Genomic DNA, 19,236 nt, shown 5'->3' with positions numbered 1-19,236 from the left:
ATAAGATTCGTATGTTATAATGTATGTTAATAATACCTAAAAAAAAATTAACTTCAGTACCAAGACTGAGGATGGGGTAGGTTAAAAAAAGAATAGAAGCAAAAACAATTTACTGGATCACAGATGTGGTTGTTCCGGGTAGAAAATTCCTTTTCATTCGCTTGGTAACTGCGTCTCTTGACTAGGTCCAGGCGGCTGTGGAGGGCGGGGGCTGCTTTCTTCGACAACGCCTTTCTGGCCTGGACAGACCTCCCTCTCCCCGCATCCCTGAGAGCCGAGACCGGGAACCCGCGCGCGGGCCTCGCTCCAGCCCCACTGCGGCCGGCGCAGCCCGAGGGAGACGGACACGCGCCAGCCCCGCCTCCCGCGAGGCCCCGCCCCCGCCCCGCCCCGCGCCCTCGGCCCCGCCCCCAGCCCCGCCCCGCGCCCTCGGCCCTCCGGACCCGGCCCTTAGGCGTCGCGCACCATGGCCGCTGCCGCCCCCGACCCGGTCACGCGGCAGGTCAGCGGCCGCGCAGCCCCGGCCCCGAGCGGCCCCGAGCGCGGGCAGCCCCTGGCGGCCGCCGTGGCGGAGCTGCCGGTGCAGGACGCCTCCGGGAAGCGGGTGCCGTTCGGCGCGCTGTTCCGGGAGCGCCGGGCCGTCGTGGTGTTCGTGCGGGTGAGCGCGGGCCGCGGGCTCCCTGGAGCGGGGACCTGCCCGCGTGCTGGGCCAGAGCTTGCTGCCACGGCCTCGGCTCCGGGAGCACATCGGGTCCCTCAGAGGGCCCGAGAGTGGGTGTCGGCCGGGCCGGCCCTTCGCTGTTGTCCGCGAGAGGCTTCTGGAATGCGAGCCGCTCCCCTGGCTTCCTTTAACGGACGGGAAAACAACCCGCCAAGCCAAGGCGGTTTTCCTAGCAAGGACCGGGTGCCGCCCGCTTTTAATGCGCTGCGGGCGCCCTTCACACCTTTTCCCACCCCCTTGGGTGTTGAGTTTACTCGCCTCACGCATAGGGGAGTACGTGGTTCCTTTTGGACCCTGAAGGTGCTACGTTGCTAACTTGCCCTTTTTGCCTCGTTGGATTTCAGCATTTCCTGTGTTACATCTGCAAGGAATACGTGGAAGATCTGGCCAAAATCCCCAAGAGTTTCTTACAAGTAAGTTTCCTGAGAGCGAGCAGCAGAGTGCCCCTCTTCAGGGGGGACTGTGTGAGAGTGGCTTGTCATTTGTAAGAAGTGCAGGGAGTGAGGTGCCCCGTACAGGGCTTGCAGCACTGGCACTCGCACACCGAGATCCCCTCCCCAGCACGTCTCTCCACCACCTCCAAAACGGGAGACACACGTTAGAGATCTGTTTCTGCCCTCATTTATTCGTTGCTGCCTGCTTCTAAATGTACTGACAACTGTTATAATAATTTTGATGTTGCCTGGTAACTTGCCTATTCTCAAATGTTGAATGATAATGCCTAAAAAAAAAAATGCTGGAAATTATTGATATTTTTTTCCCTTTATTTTTGTTACACTCCAAACTGTTATTCATTACAGGAAAATACTAATACATCACAATGGTGCAAATTTGCATTTGTTAATAGGCTGCAAACTCCATGCCCCTAGGACAACCTGTAGACACAAATAGGGTTGTCCCCAGATAAGCTTTTTGAGTGCAGACATCAAGCAGCCTTTGTAAAGCTAAAATCTGTTTTCAGCAGTCCTTATAAATTGGGATGTGAAAAAAAATTGATTAAATAACCCTACTTTTATCTTTTATAGTCCTTTTTAAATGTATACTTTGGGAGGGGGGGAATATAGAGAGGTTGTTGTTTTGTTTTTTAGAAACAGATTCTCCCTCTGTCACCCAGGCTCCAGTACAGTGGCAGGACTATAGCTCACTGCAGCCTCCAACTCCTGGGCTCAAGCAATCTTCCTGCCTCAGCCTCCCAAAGTGCTGGGATCACAGGCATGAGCCACAGAGCCCAGCTGAGACTTACTGACTATATAATTTTTTTAAAAAAAAATTTGACTATCCTTCTGCATGTCCTTTTATTATTTTTTTAAAAACTTGACTAATAATTATATATAGTTATGGGGTACAATGTAATGTTTTGATATACATTTACAATGTAGAATGATTAAATCAAGCTAATATATCCATGAGCTCACATGGTTATTTTTTTGTAGTGAGAACACATAAAATCTAGTCTTTTAGCAATTTTGGAATATACATTATTAGCTGTAGTCACCATGCTGTGTAGTAGATCTCTAAAAGTTATTTCTCTTGTCTAATGGAAACTTTGTGCCCTTTGAACAACATCTCCCCATTCCTTGTCCCTTCCTCCCCCAGGCTCTGGTAACCATCGTTGTACTGTCTGTAAGTTCCACTTTTTGATACTCTGCCTGTGAGATCATTGTAGTATTTGTGTTTCTGTGCCTGGCTTATTTCATTTAGCATAAAAAAACTCTCCAGGTTTAACCATGTTGTCACAAATCACCCCCCCCCAATTTTTTATGGCTAAATAGTATTCCATTTTGATAACACATTTTCTTTATCCATTCATCCATTGGTGGACACTTAGTTTGTTTCCATATCTTGGCTCTTGTGAATAATGCTACAATAACCATGGAGTGCGGATATCTCTTCAACATACTGATTTCATTTTCTTTGGATTAAATGTTCAGTAGTGGAATTGCTGGATCATAGGGTAGTTCTATTTTTAAGTTTTGGAGGAACCTCCATACTGTTCTCTGTAATGGCTGTACTAATTTACATTCCTATCAAGAGTGTACAAGGGTTCCCTTTTCTCCGTATCTTCACCAATGCTTGTTATCTCTCATCTTTTGGTAATAGCCATTTTAACAGATGTGAGGTGATGTCTCATTGTGATTTCAATTTGCATTTCACTGATGATTGGTGATGTTGAGCATTTTCTCATATATCTCTTGGCCATTGGTATGTCTTTTGAAAAGTGTCTATTCTTGTCCTTTGTTCATATTTTAATCAGGTTATTTCTTTTCTTGCTATTAAGTTGTTGGAGTTCCTTATATGTTGGATATTTGTCCCTTACCAGATATACAATTTGCAAATATTTTCTCCCAATCCGTGGGTTGTCTGCTCACTCTGTTGATTGTTTCCTTGGCTGTGCAGGTTTGATGTAGTCCCATTTGTGTATTTTTGCTTTTGTTGCCTGTGCTTTTGAGGTCATATTTAAGAAATCATTGCTCATGCCAGTGCCATGTAGATTTTCATCTATGTTTTCTTTTAGTAGTTTCATAGTTTTAGGTCTTATGTTTAAGTCTGGAAATTCTTACTTAGCAAAAGAATCATCTGAATTAATCAAACATTTTACCATATTTTTTTTTGTTTTTTGCTTTGACTCACACAATTTTTCTATTTATTCCATTCTTCTAGAAGCCGATAGGTGGCATCAGAATGAAACAGAAGAATTGGAGTAGGGGAAGATGTATAAAACATAAATAATTTCTAATATGTACATGTTCTTTTTTTCTCCTAAGGAAGCGAATGTCACCATTATAGTTATTGGACAGTCATCATACCACCATATTGAGGTAAATATCTAGTAATTTGGGAAGCTAATAGAATAAATGTTTCACATGTAAAAATTACATTATTTAAACCACTAAATGTAGGCTAAATTGGCTGAAGTTAGATGATCATTACTTTTCTCTCATTTGTTCTTATAAAAATTCCAACTATTTTCTTTCAGCCTTTTTGCAAACTGACTGGGTATTCCCATGAAATCTATGTTGATCCTGAGAGAGAAATTTATAAAAGATTGGGAATGAAAAGAGGTGAAGAAATTGCCTTCTCAGGTAAGCTGTAACATGTCTCAAGTAGCAAACGCTGGTGTATTTTCACATTTGCATATGCATGCACAGGGAAATGTGGTAAATTTGTAAATCAGGCTGCTGTTTTATGATTCAAATAAGTGGTCCAGATACACCAGACTTGAAAAGATTCATTTTCTGAGTGTAATAACATGAAAGGTTGTTGGCGAAGTACTACTGAGTGAAAAAAGCAAGTTGAAGAGCAATGTTTTCAGTATACCATTTTTGTGGAAAAAAAAAAAAAAAAAAACGATTTTCATAAACATAAAGACCTAGGGTGTGTATGTGTGTATGATAAAAAAGGTTTTAAAAGATACTGCAGTATTTACCCTAGGGATGGGAGCGAGAAAATCGGCTTTGTATTTTTCGTGAGTACATTTGACTTTTGTAATTAACAGAGAAACAGTATTAAGTTTACATATTTTTATACCTCAACGCCATGGCTTTAAATCTTCCATCTCCCTCAGTTGAGAAAATCGCACTTACCATTTGAAATCACCCAACTCAAAGGGGCTCTTAATCGCTTTTCAAGCAGAAGTAATTGCTTTCATCATTTACTTTAATAGCACCTTGTACTTCAGTATATATTCTATTACTGCACTTAAGGTGCCCAGGTAGTACAGCTAGTTGGCTAGTTTGATATTTATTCATCCTCATGTTATCTACATTCCCTGCCCTTACCACAATTCCTTGTAATTAATAGAGCTTATAAAACTTAACTTGAACTGTGCATGTGTATTTCTGAAATGCCAGATAAGAGAACTCAACTCAAACTGAAATAAGTCATTCTCAACAAATATTATTGAGTTTTTGTCTGTGACATTCACTGTGTTGGATGCTCTGTGAGTACAGTGATAAAATACACAGTCCCTGTCATGCGGAGCCCATAATCTCCTCTAGGAGATAGACAGGAACAGCCAATTACAATACAGTTGAACAGCTTATGGTGGAGGAGACCATGTACTGGGAACACCTGTGTTAGAAATGCGAGTGGAGGGAAGGATCTGGGAAGGCTTCTCGGCGGAGGTGAAGTCTCAGCTCACTCTTAAAGGAGTTAGCTGGATGCAGTGAGCGAGGGGAAGGGTTCAGTCTTTTACTCATGTCTCTAAGCTAGTGAGCCTGTATTTGTTTCTTGGTAAGATGAATGTTCATTACCATGTAAACATGAGAGAAATAGAAGAGCTGGAGAGATGGAGGGAAATAATAGGTATTTGGAAATATTAGGAAATCCTGCAAGTCAAAAGCTGCACAGTCATTGAAATAAAAAGCTAAAAGCAAGACATAAAAGGCAGGGATAGGAGAAAAATAAGTTACAGGAAGAGTAAAGTGACTGAGTTTCTTTGCTTAAAGGGAGTGGAAGTAAAGGATGAGTCACTGTGAGAACAGAAACAGAAAACTGACAGCCAAGGAAATATGGAAAGGTCACTGTGATACCTATTGTTACAGCTAAACCCCAAGGTCTCAGAAGCATGATGTGGTAGAACTGTATCTCTTTTTGTTTTAAATTTCAAGAACGGTGTATCTGTTTGGGTGCCTTTTCTCCTGGCAGCAATTCTGGGACCCAGGCCCTTGCCATTTTCAGCCCACGCCTTCCAAGAATGTGGAAGGAACATGGAGAATCACTGTGGGAGGAGGGTTTTAGGAGCTTGGCCTGGAAGCAGCATACATAGTTTCACTCATCATTCAGAACACAGTCACGTGCCTTATCCAACTGCAGGAAAGACTAGAAAATACAGTTTAGATTTGGGCCTAGAAAGAGAAAACAGGTTTTGACCAACATATAACAGTCTGTGCCACAATGTCCCTTGAAAAAGACTATAGCTACCTATCAGTAGTTAAGAGACTAAAGAGTATAAGGGGGGAATTACAATGGAAAGCATTACTAATTTGAGAAGTCTGTGTCTGACCTGACATTTTTCTGTGGCAGAACATGATCTGAGTCTGTCATCACATCCTTTAAAGCAGTAGCTCTCAATTAGGATATTTATCGTCTTCTCCCAGGGGACATTTGGCATTGTCTGGAGACATTTTTCGTTGTCACAATTTGGTAAATGGTGCTACTGATAGTTGGTGTAGAAGGCAAGGATGCCACTAAACACCTCACATTGCACGGGATAAAAAATGATCTGGGCCAAAATGTCGATAGTGAAAAGTTAAGAAATCATTCTTTAAAGAAAGAAAGGAAAAAAGACAAGTAGAAAGTAAAGTGAGACACAAGAAAGACAACGTTTTCTAGAAATACATTATCTTCTTAATATCTAATCAAATATAAAATGATAACATCTAAAGACAATTTTTGGCCAAGTTTAGTGGCTCACACCAGTAATCCTAGCACTCAGGGAGGCTGAGGCAGAAAGATTGCTTGAACCCAGGAGTTCGAGACCAGTCTGGGCAACAGCAAAAATGTGTCTTTGCAAAAAACAGAAAAATTAGCCTGACATGGTGGCACACGCCTGTAGTCCCAGCCACTCAGGAGGCTGAGGTAGGAGGATCCCTTGAGCCCAGGAATTCGAGGCTACAGTAAGCTATGATGATGCCACTGCACTCTAGCCTAGGCAACAGAGTGAGACCCTGTCTCAAAAAAATAAAGACAATTTTCAATATTTCAGGACAGAGCCCCCACATTAAGTCAAATCTACTCTCAGGAAGCCTTCGGAGCCTGTGGCGGGCAGTGACTGGCCCTCTCTTTGATTTTCAAGGAGACCCAGCTCAGCAAGGCGGAACCCTCATTTTAGGCCCAGGTAAGTATCAAAGCCCAGGTTCAGCTGTACAGTTATTGCCTTTTCCGAGTCCAGAGGCCACAATGTCTTCATACAATAGACACCATGTACAAATAGGTAACTCAGCACAGCAGTCAGGGTACTGTGCTTTTGTGGGGGGGCATCTTTTGTTTTCAAAGACTTCTGTGTATGTTGATGTCTGTTTATTTGACGAATGTACTTGTCATTCTGTGCCTGAGTGGATTTCAGGTATTTGGGATAGGGAAAGTCAGCTGTAGATTGGGGAACTGTAAATGGCTATAACACTCTTTAAAAAGTTCAGTGGAGGCGAACATTTCTGAATAGGGGAAAATCATCACACACTTTTCTTTTGTCAGTAAGATTATCTAGTTATTTATATGATACTTAACAAAACTAGGAGATTTGCTCAGTGTCAAAAAGTAAGCCAGTGCCAGGGACAGCTCATTCAGTGAGAATGAGATCGAGGGCCAACTATAAGTCACATACTGTTAGCAGCATTATTGATCAGTCTGGACTGCCTGAGATTCCTTTGGCTCCACTGTGCTACAGGTGAGTGTTAGATCCCTACCATGCTCAAGTATTGCAGGAAGAGACAGATACCCACATGAGACAGTGCCAAAAAGCCTAAATCACTATGCTGTAAGCTCATTTTTCTTGGCTATTCATCTTTAAAATTGTCCACATTAGTGAGCATAGCTTCTAAGAGTTATAAAATTAATACTTGCTTTCATAAATTTCAGATTTTTAAAGGAAGTCTTTAGAAGGAGGATTTTGATCAAATGTCATGACTTTTTGCAGCTGGAACACTGTAGCTAAGATCTCCTTTTCTCTCTCTTTCATGAATTTACACCAGTTAGATTAGCTAAAAAAGAAACCCTGTTTTAGGAGTGTGAGTCCTAGAAATTAGCCCAGAATGACATTGACCTGTATTTTTGAATGACTATTTCCATCCTCAGACCTGGAAGGATTGTTTTTTGAGTTCCTCATCTCTATGTCTTTGAATCATTTGGCCACACCTCCAGTTGTATAAGAATAAAGAACACATGGAGTCCGGGTGCGGTGGCTCACCGCTGTAATCATAGCACTGTGGAAGGCCGAGGTGGGAGGATTGCTTGAGGTTAGGAGTTCTAGACCAGCCTGAGCAAGAGCAAGACCCCATCTCTACTAAAAATAGAAAAAATTAGCTGGGCATCATGGTGGGTGCCTATAGTCCCAGCTACTCAGGAGGCTGAAGCAGGAGGATCACTTGAGCCCAGGAGTTGGAGGTTGCTGTGAGCTAGGCTGATGCCACGGCACTCTAGCCGGGGCAACAGAAACTCTGCTCAAAAAAAAAAAAAGGACACATGGAGAGCATCATTTGTGTGCCAGGTTGGGAACATACAGTCGTCCCTCGGTGTCCATGGGGAATTAGTTCCAGGACACCCTCCATGGGTTCCAGAATCTCTGATGCTCTAATTCTTTATGTAAAATGGTGTGTTTGCATATAACCTATGCACATCTGCCTGTATACTTTAAATCATCTCTAGATTATATAGCATTTATATTGCATTAGGTATTATAAGTAATCTAGAGATGATTTAAAGTATACAGGCAGGTATGCATGTAAATGCCATATAAATAGTTGTTGTACTATGCTATTAATATTTAGGGAATAATGACAAAAAAAATGTCTATACAAGTTCAGTGCAGACTTAACCATCCTTGGTTTTTAGTTCAAGAATCAAAGTAAACAGAAACCAGATAAATTATGACTTATTTTATTTGAGCAGATAGATGCTTAATATAAAGATTGTGGACACCTAAGTGTATTGTAACTGATTGTCTTAATGCCTTATTTTTGAGCCTCTCTTGGGCTATGCTTGTAATACAGCTAGCCTGTTAAATCAGTATTAGGGAATGAATTTTTTGAAGCAAGTGATTTATTCCATTATTGTATTTATGAAACAGATGTGATTTTCCAACTTGATATCTCTATGGTAGTGCCATATTGTACCCTTCTGACAGGACATTTTATTTAATTATATTTATATATAATAAAAGGTTATAATTTAAGAATCTTTCCCATTGGATCTCATAAAACATTAAGTATCACTCTTAAAACCACAATCCTTGTCATGGTTTATTTGATTAAAAATTACTACGGGGAATTAAATTAATTAAATAATTATTGATAATTGTTATTAATATTAATAATAAATTCAGAATTGTATAGGGGATGAATATAATGTACTTCGGGTAATTAATTTTTCTCTTTGGACTAATTGAAAGTTTAAAAGCTTCCTTTATTCTAGTAAGCAATAAATCTAATGAATAATATTTAATACGCCTCAGCTTTTTCTTCTTACTCTTCTAGGTAACAACGTCCATTTTATCCACCGCGATAGGAATAGGTTGGATCACAAACCCATAAACTCTGTTTTACAGCTTGTAGGAGTTCAGCACGTGAACTTTACAAGCAGACCTTCAGTTATCCATGTGTGACTTAATACGGAATCTGTTGCTTTCAAATGCACCCTCAGGAATGTGACCTTAAGTGCTGGAGCGTCTAACTTGGTGGCCCTTCCTAGCCATTGAGGGGTTATGAAAACAGAGAGAGACCAGTTGAATTGCATGCTTAGAGGCATCGGTTGTCAAAAATGTGAGATATATTTCTAATTTTATAGCTTTTAAAATTTTATACAATATAACAAAATAAATATCAATATATAAAATAAAACTAAAAGCTATAAAATACAAAATACATACACACAGTATAACTTTAAAAGCTATAAAATTATAAATGCCATTCTTTAAATGATTTTACATTATGGTATATCCATTCAATAAAAGTTTTTTTGGCAATATCATAAATTCTTGTGAAGAATATATAAATGGAAGAGAGCAACTCAAAACCATTTTATTCAGTGAAGAACACAAGACATAAAATTCTGTAAACAATATAAATACATTTTATATGTATCTATTTATATTTTTATATGCTTAGAAAAAAGGAAATAAACACATCATAATATTGCCAGTAGGTATCACTATGTAGTAAAATCACAGGTGTTTTTATTTTCTTTTCCATACTTTTATGTATTTCTTAACTGTTCTATAATGAGCATGACTGATATTTGGGGGCCAGGAAAAGGTCTTTAAACATTACATGACAATTACATGCCTACGTAACAATCTCCACAAAAGTGCAAATTATATGGGCTGCAGTCCATGTTTCAGACCTATTAAGAATTGCTTTACTCAGGAAGTATATGACAAACCAAACCCCTCACATATGCCGGTGTCCAAAGCACCTTGTCGCGTCACCACACACCCGCTATCCATTTCACCAGGATTGTGGGAAGGGGCAACCATGGAGAAAAATATTTGTTTTAGATATTTAAGATGCATATTTAAATATGGTCAGTATGCTTTTTGAAAGGGAATTTTAAGACTTGTTTAAATTTTTAAAACTCTGTAATTTAAATGTACCCTATAGTTTGGTTATACATTCCTAGACAACTGCTATTTCTCACCCCGAAATTGCTCTTATTTAGAGGCTGATTGTCATCTTATAGTTTTCTGGAAGCTTAATCTGTTTAGTTGGGAAGTGTCCCAGAAATTCTGATGAAAAGTCAAATTCAAAATATTGGTATTTATTAGCAAGTACTATATAGTACTGCTTTGAATACTTTTATGTAAAGCATATTAAGTCACAAAAAATATATTTAATGTATCCAAATATTTGAATTTATTTTCATGTCTGTATAATCATGTTTTTAGTTAATAAAATGAAATTTCTCAAAAAATTTAAAATAAAACTATTTTGTGCTATTTTTATAGTAAAGACTGGTGACCCAGATCCCTTTGCTGATTTTAGACTTAAAACTTCTGAATCATAAGCTTACACAAAAATTTATATATAGTTGATCCTTGAGCAACACAGGTTTGAAGTGCGTGGGTCCACACATATGCAGATTTTTTTTCAATAAAAGTTACACCAAGTGTGCCTGCCTCTCCTGCCTCCCCTTCCATCTCCTCCCCCTCATCTGCCTCTGCCACCCCTGAAACAGCAGGACCAACCCCTCCTTTTCCTCCTCTTCCTCCTCCTCAGCCTATTCAATATGAAGATGATGAAGATGAAGAACTTTTATGATGATCCATTTCCACTTAATGAATAGTAAATGTATTTTCTCTTCCTTATGATTTTCTTAATATTTTCTTTTTCACTAGCTTACTTTATTATAAGAATACAGAATCTAATACGTATACAAAATATGTGTTAATCAACTGTTTTTATTATCAGTAAGGCTTCCAGTCAACAGTAGGATGATAGTAAAGTTTTGGGGAAATCAAAAGTTACATGTGGATTTTTGACAGCATGGGGAGTTGGCACCCCATCCCCCATGTTGTTCAAGGGTCTACTGTGTTTATAAATATACACTGCATTTTTCTAAGATAATGTTCTTTATGTGGCTTTATGGAGGCAAATACAGTGGTAAATTACCTACCCAAACAAATTTATTTAATATAAAATTACCTGTAAGATGTGCTGTGAACATACTTCCGCATCCAGTCACATACTGGACTTGAAATTCTGAAACTCTCTCCAATAAATACATGGAAATACTGGATAAAAGAATAAGTATCATCAAATACTTTTGTGGTGGTAATAATTTGTCAGACAGTATTCCAAGTGCTTTATACACATTAACTCTATGAAATTTATGTTATCATCATCATCACTCCCATCTCACAGAGAAGAAAACAATATCTTTTTTTCAAGCTGAGATGAAAAAGTGAGGAGATTCCACCAGGGCCAAAAATAGAAGCAGAAACCAGGCTGATGACCATGTTTTGAAGCCATGGACTGCCCTGAGGAGCAGGAATTCATGCCAGGGATAAGGAGAGGCTGTTTCTTGGCCAACTCAAAGGCCTGGTAGAGTAGACAGTCAACACTAAGACCCTTGCATAAAGTAGGACCTAAGACTTATGCCTGAGACCTGGGGCTTAAGGGCTACAACCTTGTAAGAATACAGTCAAACCCATCCACAGTCCAGGGGAACTAGTGAGGAATTTGTTGTAAGGCTTCAGTGATGACCCACTGGGGAAATAAGAATCTCAGTCAAATGGAAGTGCATGTTTAACTTTAAAAGTCAAACAGTTTTGTTTCTCAAGAAAAATGATGAGGAGCTAGTAACCTGCATAAAATGTTCACATTACCATTACCACGGGGACCAGAGAGGTTAACACTGGAAGACAAACTTTCTAAAGTAACATCATCTGCTTCAAAGTTATTCATAATAGTTATTTTAAGAAGAGTGCTCTGAAGATAATTTAAGATGTGCAGGTATAGAAGGTACATGGACACATCATTCTATAAAGAATGATTTTTCATTTAAAGCAAAGACTTCTTTTAAATTTGTTTCATTCTGTTTCAGTTCCAAGTTTTGTTACGCATATATTAAACATGAAGTAGTGGCTGTTCATGTACTGGTTCTGTTAGCAGAAAATTTTGAAAACAGTTACAGGATGCCAGTTTTTTTGTTGGTATTACCAGATGCTTTAAATAAAAAATCAGGTTAAGTTCATTCCCCAAAAAGGAGCTAATTATTCCTTTTTTAAAAATCCAGTTTACAAAGTCAAAGCACAACCTTTGGAGGTTCATTCTCTCAAAGGTGAAACGTCTGACATGGTGAATGCTATTCTAAATTTAGTTTAAAAATTCGAGTGTCTGGGTGCGGTGGCACACGTCTGTAGTCCAGCTATCTGGGAGGCTGAAGCAGGAGGATGGCTTGAGCTCAGGAGTTCCAGGCTGCAGTGCACTATGACAGCACCTGTGACTAGCCACTGCCCTCCAGCCTGGACAACACAGAGAGATCCTGTCTCTTGAAAAAAAAGAAAAATAATGAAACCTTATTGAAAAAGTAGTTTTCATAAATATATCAGTGACATTGGCATTAGGCAGATTCAGCTAAGAAGTGGACTAAAATATATAAATATATGCTAAGCTAAGCATAATTATCCTGTTTATGCTATATTTAATGTTCAGATAATCAATATAAAGAGTTCTACAATTATTAGAATATTATTTTTTAAAATGGCTTTTAAATAGAATTATTTTAACATTTGTTAACATTGAAACAATTGGTCAATAGATATTTCAAGAAATTATATAACCTTAGTTGTTTTTACCCCATTCTCATTCTCAAATGTTCTAGTTTGGATCACAAATTATATGATCATCTTATTGCTCATCTTCATTGATGGATGAAGCAAATAAAAAGTCATTAAGGATAAGGAATATTTGAACCATACACATAAGCTTGATTTAATGAACAAATATAAAACAACAATTTAAAAACACCTCCTTCTGAAGCACACATGAAACATTAACAAAAATTAACCACATATTATCCCTTAAAGTAAATTTCATCAAATTTCAAAGACTCAAGTTCATACAGACCATACTTATTTACCACAATGCAACTATACGAGAAATCAATAACAGAAAACAGAACAAAACATCACATTCACAAAGCAAAACCCTCTATAGCCACTTTTAAATTTAAAAACAACACTAAAATCTCAGGCAACAAAATGGAAATTGTGATGGATATTAAGAATAAGAACTGAATGATAATGACAATACTTGTGGAATGCTTCCCAACAATATTTTAATGTAAATTTATACCTTTAAATGCTCATATTAGAAAAGTAGGCCGGGCGCGGTGGCTCACACCTGTAATCCTAGCATTCTGGGAGGCCGAGGCGGGTGGATCGCTCGAGGTCAGGAGTTCGAGACCAGCCTCAGCAAGAGCGAGACCCCGTCTCTACTAAAAATATAGAAAGAAATTATCTGGCCAACTAAAATATATATATAAAAAAATTAGCCGGGCATGGTGGTGCATGCCTGTAGTCCCAGCTACTCGGGAGGCTGAGGCAGTAGGATCCCTTAAGCCCAGGAGTTTGAAGTCGCTGTGAGCTAGGCTGACGCCACGGCACTCACTCTAGCCTGGGCAACACAGTGAGACTCTGTCTCAAAAAAAAAAAAAAAAAAGAAAAGAAAAGAAAAGTAAAACGGGCTGAAAATTGACTAGTGTTCAATTTAAGTTTTTTTTAAAAAGCAAAATAAACTCATACCAAAAAAATTAAGGGAAATAAAAAATAAGAGTGGCAGTTGATTAAACAGAAGACAAAGAAATAATAGAAAGATTAAACAGTCCAAAATTTGGTAATAAAATAGGCAAACCTGTGGCAAAACTGATGAAGAAAAAAAGAGAAGGCACAAAATAAATAACAAGGGACATGACTACAGACGTAGGGGAGATTAAAAAGATAAAAGCCTCTGGACAACCTTATGCCAAAGGCCAATAAACAGAACTTAGAGAAAGTGTATTTTATTTTAAAAAGTAACTTTTCAAAAGTGTTTAGAAATAAAATACCTATATAGCCTTATAACCTTTTTGGTTTTTTTTGAAAACAGGGTCTCACTATGTTACCCAGGCTGGTCTCAAATTCCTGGGCTCATTCGATCCTCCTGTCTCAGCCTCCCAAGTAGCTGGGACTGCAGGCGCTCTGCATCTGGCCTAATCCACTACTTTTCAAATCACTTATTTGCAGCCAAGCCTAATTATTTTTATAGCAATTCATATCTCATACCAAACCCATAAACAAACTGCGGAAGAACTAACGCCCAAATTGCGAAAAACAAAACATTTACACTTTTATTTTTTTATAGGGGAATGAAATTGGAGTAGGAAGGGAATTCTTAAATAAGGTTTTAAAGAAAGCAAAATTCATAAAGGAAGAGATTGAGGCGGGGCACAGTGGCTCATGCCTGTAATCCCAGCACTTTGGGAGGCCGAGGTGGGAGGATCCCTTGAGCCCAGGAGTTTGAGGCTGCATGCAATGAGCTGTGATGACGCCACTGCATTCCAGCCTGGGTGACAGAGGAAGACCCTGTCTTCCAAATAAATAAATAACTTTTATTATTTCTAGAAGCTGACTGCCCACATTACGGGCCATCTCAGCTTTCTGTTTCTGGTTTTGTTCAGTTTTCTTCACACTTCAGAAAATACCTTTCAGTAACAGCAATCGCAGACTGTGACAGTACTCAACTCCTTCCCGGTTCAGCCTTCTGTTTTTTCCTTTTAGATACCCCCTAACTTTGGATTTAAAAAAATTCACCACTCACTGGAATCTGCATTTGAAAATGAAAAGAGAAAATTAATAGAGAATTCAATCTAATCAGCCCAAATGTATGCTCTGCTATCACTGAAGAGGGAAAAAAATCATGAATAGAGAAAAACTTCTCACCATGTGAGAATTTAAAACTACATAGATCTGCACATTCTGGTCATTCCTGCTCTCCCTTTTCTGATGGAGAACAGTGAGTGGGTGGGGACCCAAGAGCGGGCTAGGACCTCCTCATATGTGGAGGAATTTATAACAAAAAGACTGAAAAATCACCCAATATATTGGAATTGGTAGCTAGTTCTCTTCTAAAGCCAGAAAAGTCTTTGCAAGGAATTTTCTTCCCAGCCACAACAGGAGATAAAGTATAAAGTTCTTTTACACTTTGACAACGACGGAGGTGACTTGATGCCTTCAATTGAGGCATTGATGCCTTTAATTTACTTCTAACTGGGTGGATAAGGGGAGAGTCAGACAAGGGTGTCTCTCTTGTCCTTTGACAACTGGAAAGAAAACTGTAGTGAGTAAAGGAAACTGTTAGGGTAAAGGTGGCTGTCAGCTGCTGTGGATGACCTGGTGACCTCAGTGATTATGACTGTGAAGTGGACGAAGCACACTCTGTTCTGCCCCCAGGGGAGGAGGCCTGCTGAGGTGGACCAGCTGGCAGCTGGCACCAAAGGCAGGGACAACTTGGATCTGCAGCAAATTTTACAGAACTCAATAGAGAACAGTCAAGTCCTGTCTGCAGAGGACTCAACTCCATCCTGCACATCCTGTCCAACTCAGTCAGGGTGACAGAGCCCAAGCTAAGTTTTGAAAGCCAAGATCTGGTGCCAAAGAGGTGTCAGAAATGGAGATGCAAGAGCAAGGGGAGGAGGAGGATGTAGCAGGAGAGGGTTGGGATAGAGGCCTGACACAGGGGAACTTGCTCATGTTTGTGTGCATGGTATTTTTAAAAGGCCCATTGATCTGTAGCTCTGCAGTCCCTAACCCCTAGGCTGCAGACCAGCATGGACTGTTAGGGACTGAGCTGCACGGAGGAGGTGAGCATCAGGTGAACGAGCGAAGCCTCATCTGTATTTACAGCCGCTCCCCATCACTCACATCACTGTATGAGCTCTGCCTGCTGTCAGATCAACAGTGGCATTAGATTCTCAGAGGAGCGCAAATCCTACTGTGAACTGTACATGCCAGGGATCTACGTTGCACACTCCCTATGAGAATCTAATGCCTGATAACCTGAGGTAGAGCTGAGGCGGTGATGTTAGCACTGGGGAGTGGCTTTAAATACAGATTATCATTAGCAGAGAGGTTTGACTGCACGATAAATGTAATGCACTTGAATCATCTGAAATCTCCCCCCGACACTTCCATGGAAAAATTGTCTTCCATGATACCAGTCCCTGGTGCCAGAAAGGTTAGGGATCACTGCTATAGCTTGTTTGGGGCAGTGGTTATGCAGGTGTATATAATTTTAAAACCCATAGGACTAAAATACCGAAGATCTTTGCTTTTATTATATGTTAAATATACCTTGATTTTTTTAAAAGTCCACTGGAAGTAGACACAGCAGGAAATTTCCCTAGCTGAAATCATGATTTTTTTTTTTAAGTCTAGTCAAGTGAAGTCGTGAGAAGGTAGTAGAACAAGAAAAGCTTGACATGTGACCAACTGTGGACAATTAATTGAGATAACGCACCACATTCAGGCCAGCCTGAAATCACAATCATAAAGTGCTCCCAGGGTTTACTCTGAACAGGAAGTTAATAAATTCTCATAAGGCCCCCTTTACACTTACAAAACTGAGGTGTTGACAGACTGCACAGCCCAGGAATTCAGACAAAAATAAAGAAGATATTTTAATTTCAAAGTTCTTTTGGGCCTTGGTATAAATAAAAGTACCCCAGATGTAGCTGATTCTGCTTCTTGGTCACACTACAAGAGGTCTGATTTCTTTTGCAAAATTAGGCCTCTAGGTATTGTGAGATGCCAGAAGAAGGAACTGAAATTATTGTGCACAATAATTTAAAATTCTCTTTGTGAACGAAAGAAGCTGAGAAGTTTGTGCTTAATGAAAAAAAAAAAGTTTGCATTCCTTAATATAGATATGGGCTGTACCTTCCAGTAACAATGGTAGGGCACAAGAACAGTACACAAAATCAATAACTTCCTATCCACCAGCAATGACCAGGTAGAACTGTACTTGGGGGAAAGGCCCATTCACAGTTGCAGCCAAAATTATGCAATGCCTCTTGATAAACTTGTGATGGTTTACTTACTGAAAGACATAAAATTATGAGGACATAAATTAATAGAAAGACATACTTTTTCCCTAAAGAAATTCAGTATTTAAAGAAATCCCTATTAAAGAAATTCAATCTTGTAAATATTATCAATTTTCCCAGGTTTATCTAGAAATTGAGTGCTACTCCAAGCAAACTCACAGGGAGAATTTTAAAATATGTAAGAATATAGAAAAAAGTTTACTTTGATTATGAAAATTTCCAAACAGAAAAGTAGAAAAACAATGAAAGAACAAGTAGCCATTACTTGGATTCAACAGTTGATGCTTTGCAATAGTTGCTTCGTAGATAGGTAGGGAGGTAGGTAGATAGAGAGATAGGATAAGATGCAGGGTATGTATTTACCGAACCATTTCATAGCGTTCCACACTAATACTTTAACTTATGCATCTTCCTAGATGTATTAATCTGCTCAGGTTGCTATAACAAAATAGTATACAATGAGTGGGTTAAATAACAGACATTTATTTCTCAGTTCATTTACTTCACTTATTTCTGTTCTCCAAACAGTTTTGGAGGCTGGGAATTCCAAGATCGAGGTGCCACCTGATTCAGTTCCTGGGGTGGGCCCTCATCCTGGTTTATAGATGGTCACCTTCTTGCTGTGTCCTCACACGGCAGAGAGAGAGAATGTGATGTCTCTCTGTTCTTCTTACAAGGACACTAATCCCATCATGAGGGCCCCACCTTCATGACTGAATGTAATCATCTAATTACCTCCCAAAGACCCCATCTCCAAATACCATCACAATGAGGTTAGGGCTTCAACATAGGAATTTGGGGAGGACACAATTCAGCCCATAGCACTAGAATAGATCATTCACCTACATAACTACACCGAAAACACTTAACAATAGTTCCCTAATATCACCACCAAATGCCTAGTCCATGTTCACATGTCTCCAGTCAGCCAAAACATGTGTTTTACAGCTGGTTTGTTCAGACCTGGACCTTTTATAGCTTTTATAGACCGATTAGGGACTATGTTTTGCAGTTGGTTGTTACACCTCTTTTAATCTACCACAAATCACTCCCCACCACCCAGCCCCACCTGCCCACTTGACCTGTTTTTTTTTTCATAACATTTACTTGCTGAAGGGAGAGTTTGTAGAAAGTCCTACATCCAAGATTTGTCAGATTGTTTCCTTATGAGTCATTTAACTTGTTCCTCTACCCATCTGTGTTTCTTATAAAACTAAAATTAGATCTCAAGGCTTGATTAGATCTAGGGTAAACATGTTTGGCTACAATACTTTGTAGGTAATCCTGGGTCTATCATGTTGTATCACATCAGGAAGCACATAATATCCTCTTGGCTCACTCATTAATGAGGCAAAGTTTGATGTCTAGTTCAAGGTGGTGATAGCCATATTATAAGAATATTGTTGAAAAACTAAGGAGGAACTTATCCCACTGGACACCGAACCATATTATAAAGTTACTGTAATTTAAATAGTGTGCACAGACACAGGCATAGACAAAGAAAGTTCAATAAAAAAGAACAGAGACTAGAATCAGGCCACAGTACATATGAGAACTGTACATATAAAAGAGTACCATTACAAATTAATGTGGAAGGCCATGCATGATGGCTCATGCCTGTAATCCCAGCACTCTGGGAGGCCAAGGAGGGAGGATTGCTTGAGGCTAGGAGTTCAAGACCAGCCTAAGCAACATAGTGAGACTCCATCTCTACCAAAAAAAAAAAATTAAAAAATTAAACAATTTTTAAAATAACAAATTAATGGGGAAAATATATAATAAAGAGTACTGGGGTAAAAATAGATCCCTATCTTATCCTATATCCCAAAAATAAATTCAAGGTAGATTAAAGAGACAAATATAATAACAACCCTAAAAAAAAAAAGAGAGTAAATACCTTAAAAATATTGGGATGGGAAGAATAAGACACATTGCCTGAAAGCCTTAAAAAAAGATTGGTAAACTTTATTTAACATTAAAATACTTAAAACTTCTGCAAAGCAACATGAATAGAGTAGGCATCATCTGCAGGCATCATGATAATAGGCATCATCTGCAGAGGTTGGAGGGTTATATACTATGGATATCAATCCGTAATACATAAAAAGCTGCCACAAATCTAAATGAAAATGAAAATAATCAAATAGGAAAATAGGCAAAGGATATGAATAAGAAATACTTAGGAAAAATACTGCAAACATCTCATGAGACCTCAGCTT

At 39.1% G+C, this 19,236-nt stretch overlaps 1 protein-coding gene across 2 annotated transcripts; it reads left to right on the top strand.

The window, feature by feature from the left end:
* Nucleotides 1-438: 438 nt before the first annotated feature.
* On the top strand, nt 439-9,281 carry LOC123645818 (peroxiredoxin-like 2C). 2 transcript variants are annotated; one of them, XM_045562306.1, is made up of 6 exons: nt 439-658; nt 1,066-1,134; nt 3,487-3,540; nt 3,699-3,804; nt 6,429-6,560; nt 8,914-9,281. In XM_045562306.1, the coding sequence occupies exons 1-6, from the start codon at nt 467-469 to the stop codon at nt 9,039-9,041; spliced, it is 681 nt and encodes a 226-aa protein (XP_045418262.1). In that variant the 5' UTR covers nt 439-466; the 3' UTR covers nt 9,042-9,281. The 2 variants fall into 2 exon arrangements, with proteins under 2 accessions (XP_045418262.1, XP_045418263.1); XM_045562307.1 differs by lacking the exon at nt 6,429-6,560.
* The last annotated feature ends 9,955 nt before the right edge of the window (nt 9,282-19,236 follow it).

This window comes from Lemur catta, chromosome 10, assembly GCF_020740605.2.
Source record: "Lemur catta isolate mLemCat1 chromosome 10, mLemCat1.pri, whole genome shotgun sequence".
In the NCBI taxonomy this organism is placed as follows: domain Eukaryota; kingdom Metazoa; phylum Chordata; class Mammalia; order Primates; family Lemuridae; genus Lemur; species Lemur catta.
Note: the sequence above shows the minus strand (reverse complement) of the source record. Positions and strands in the feature narration are given on the sequence as shown.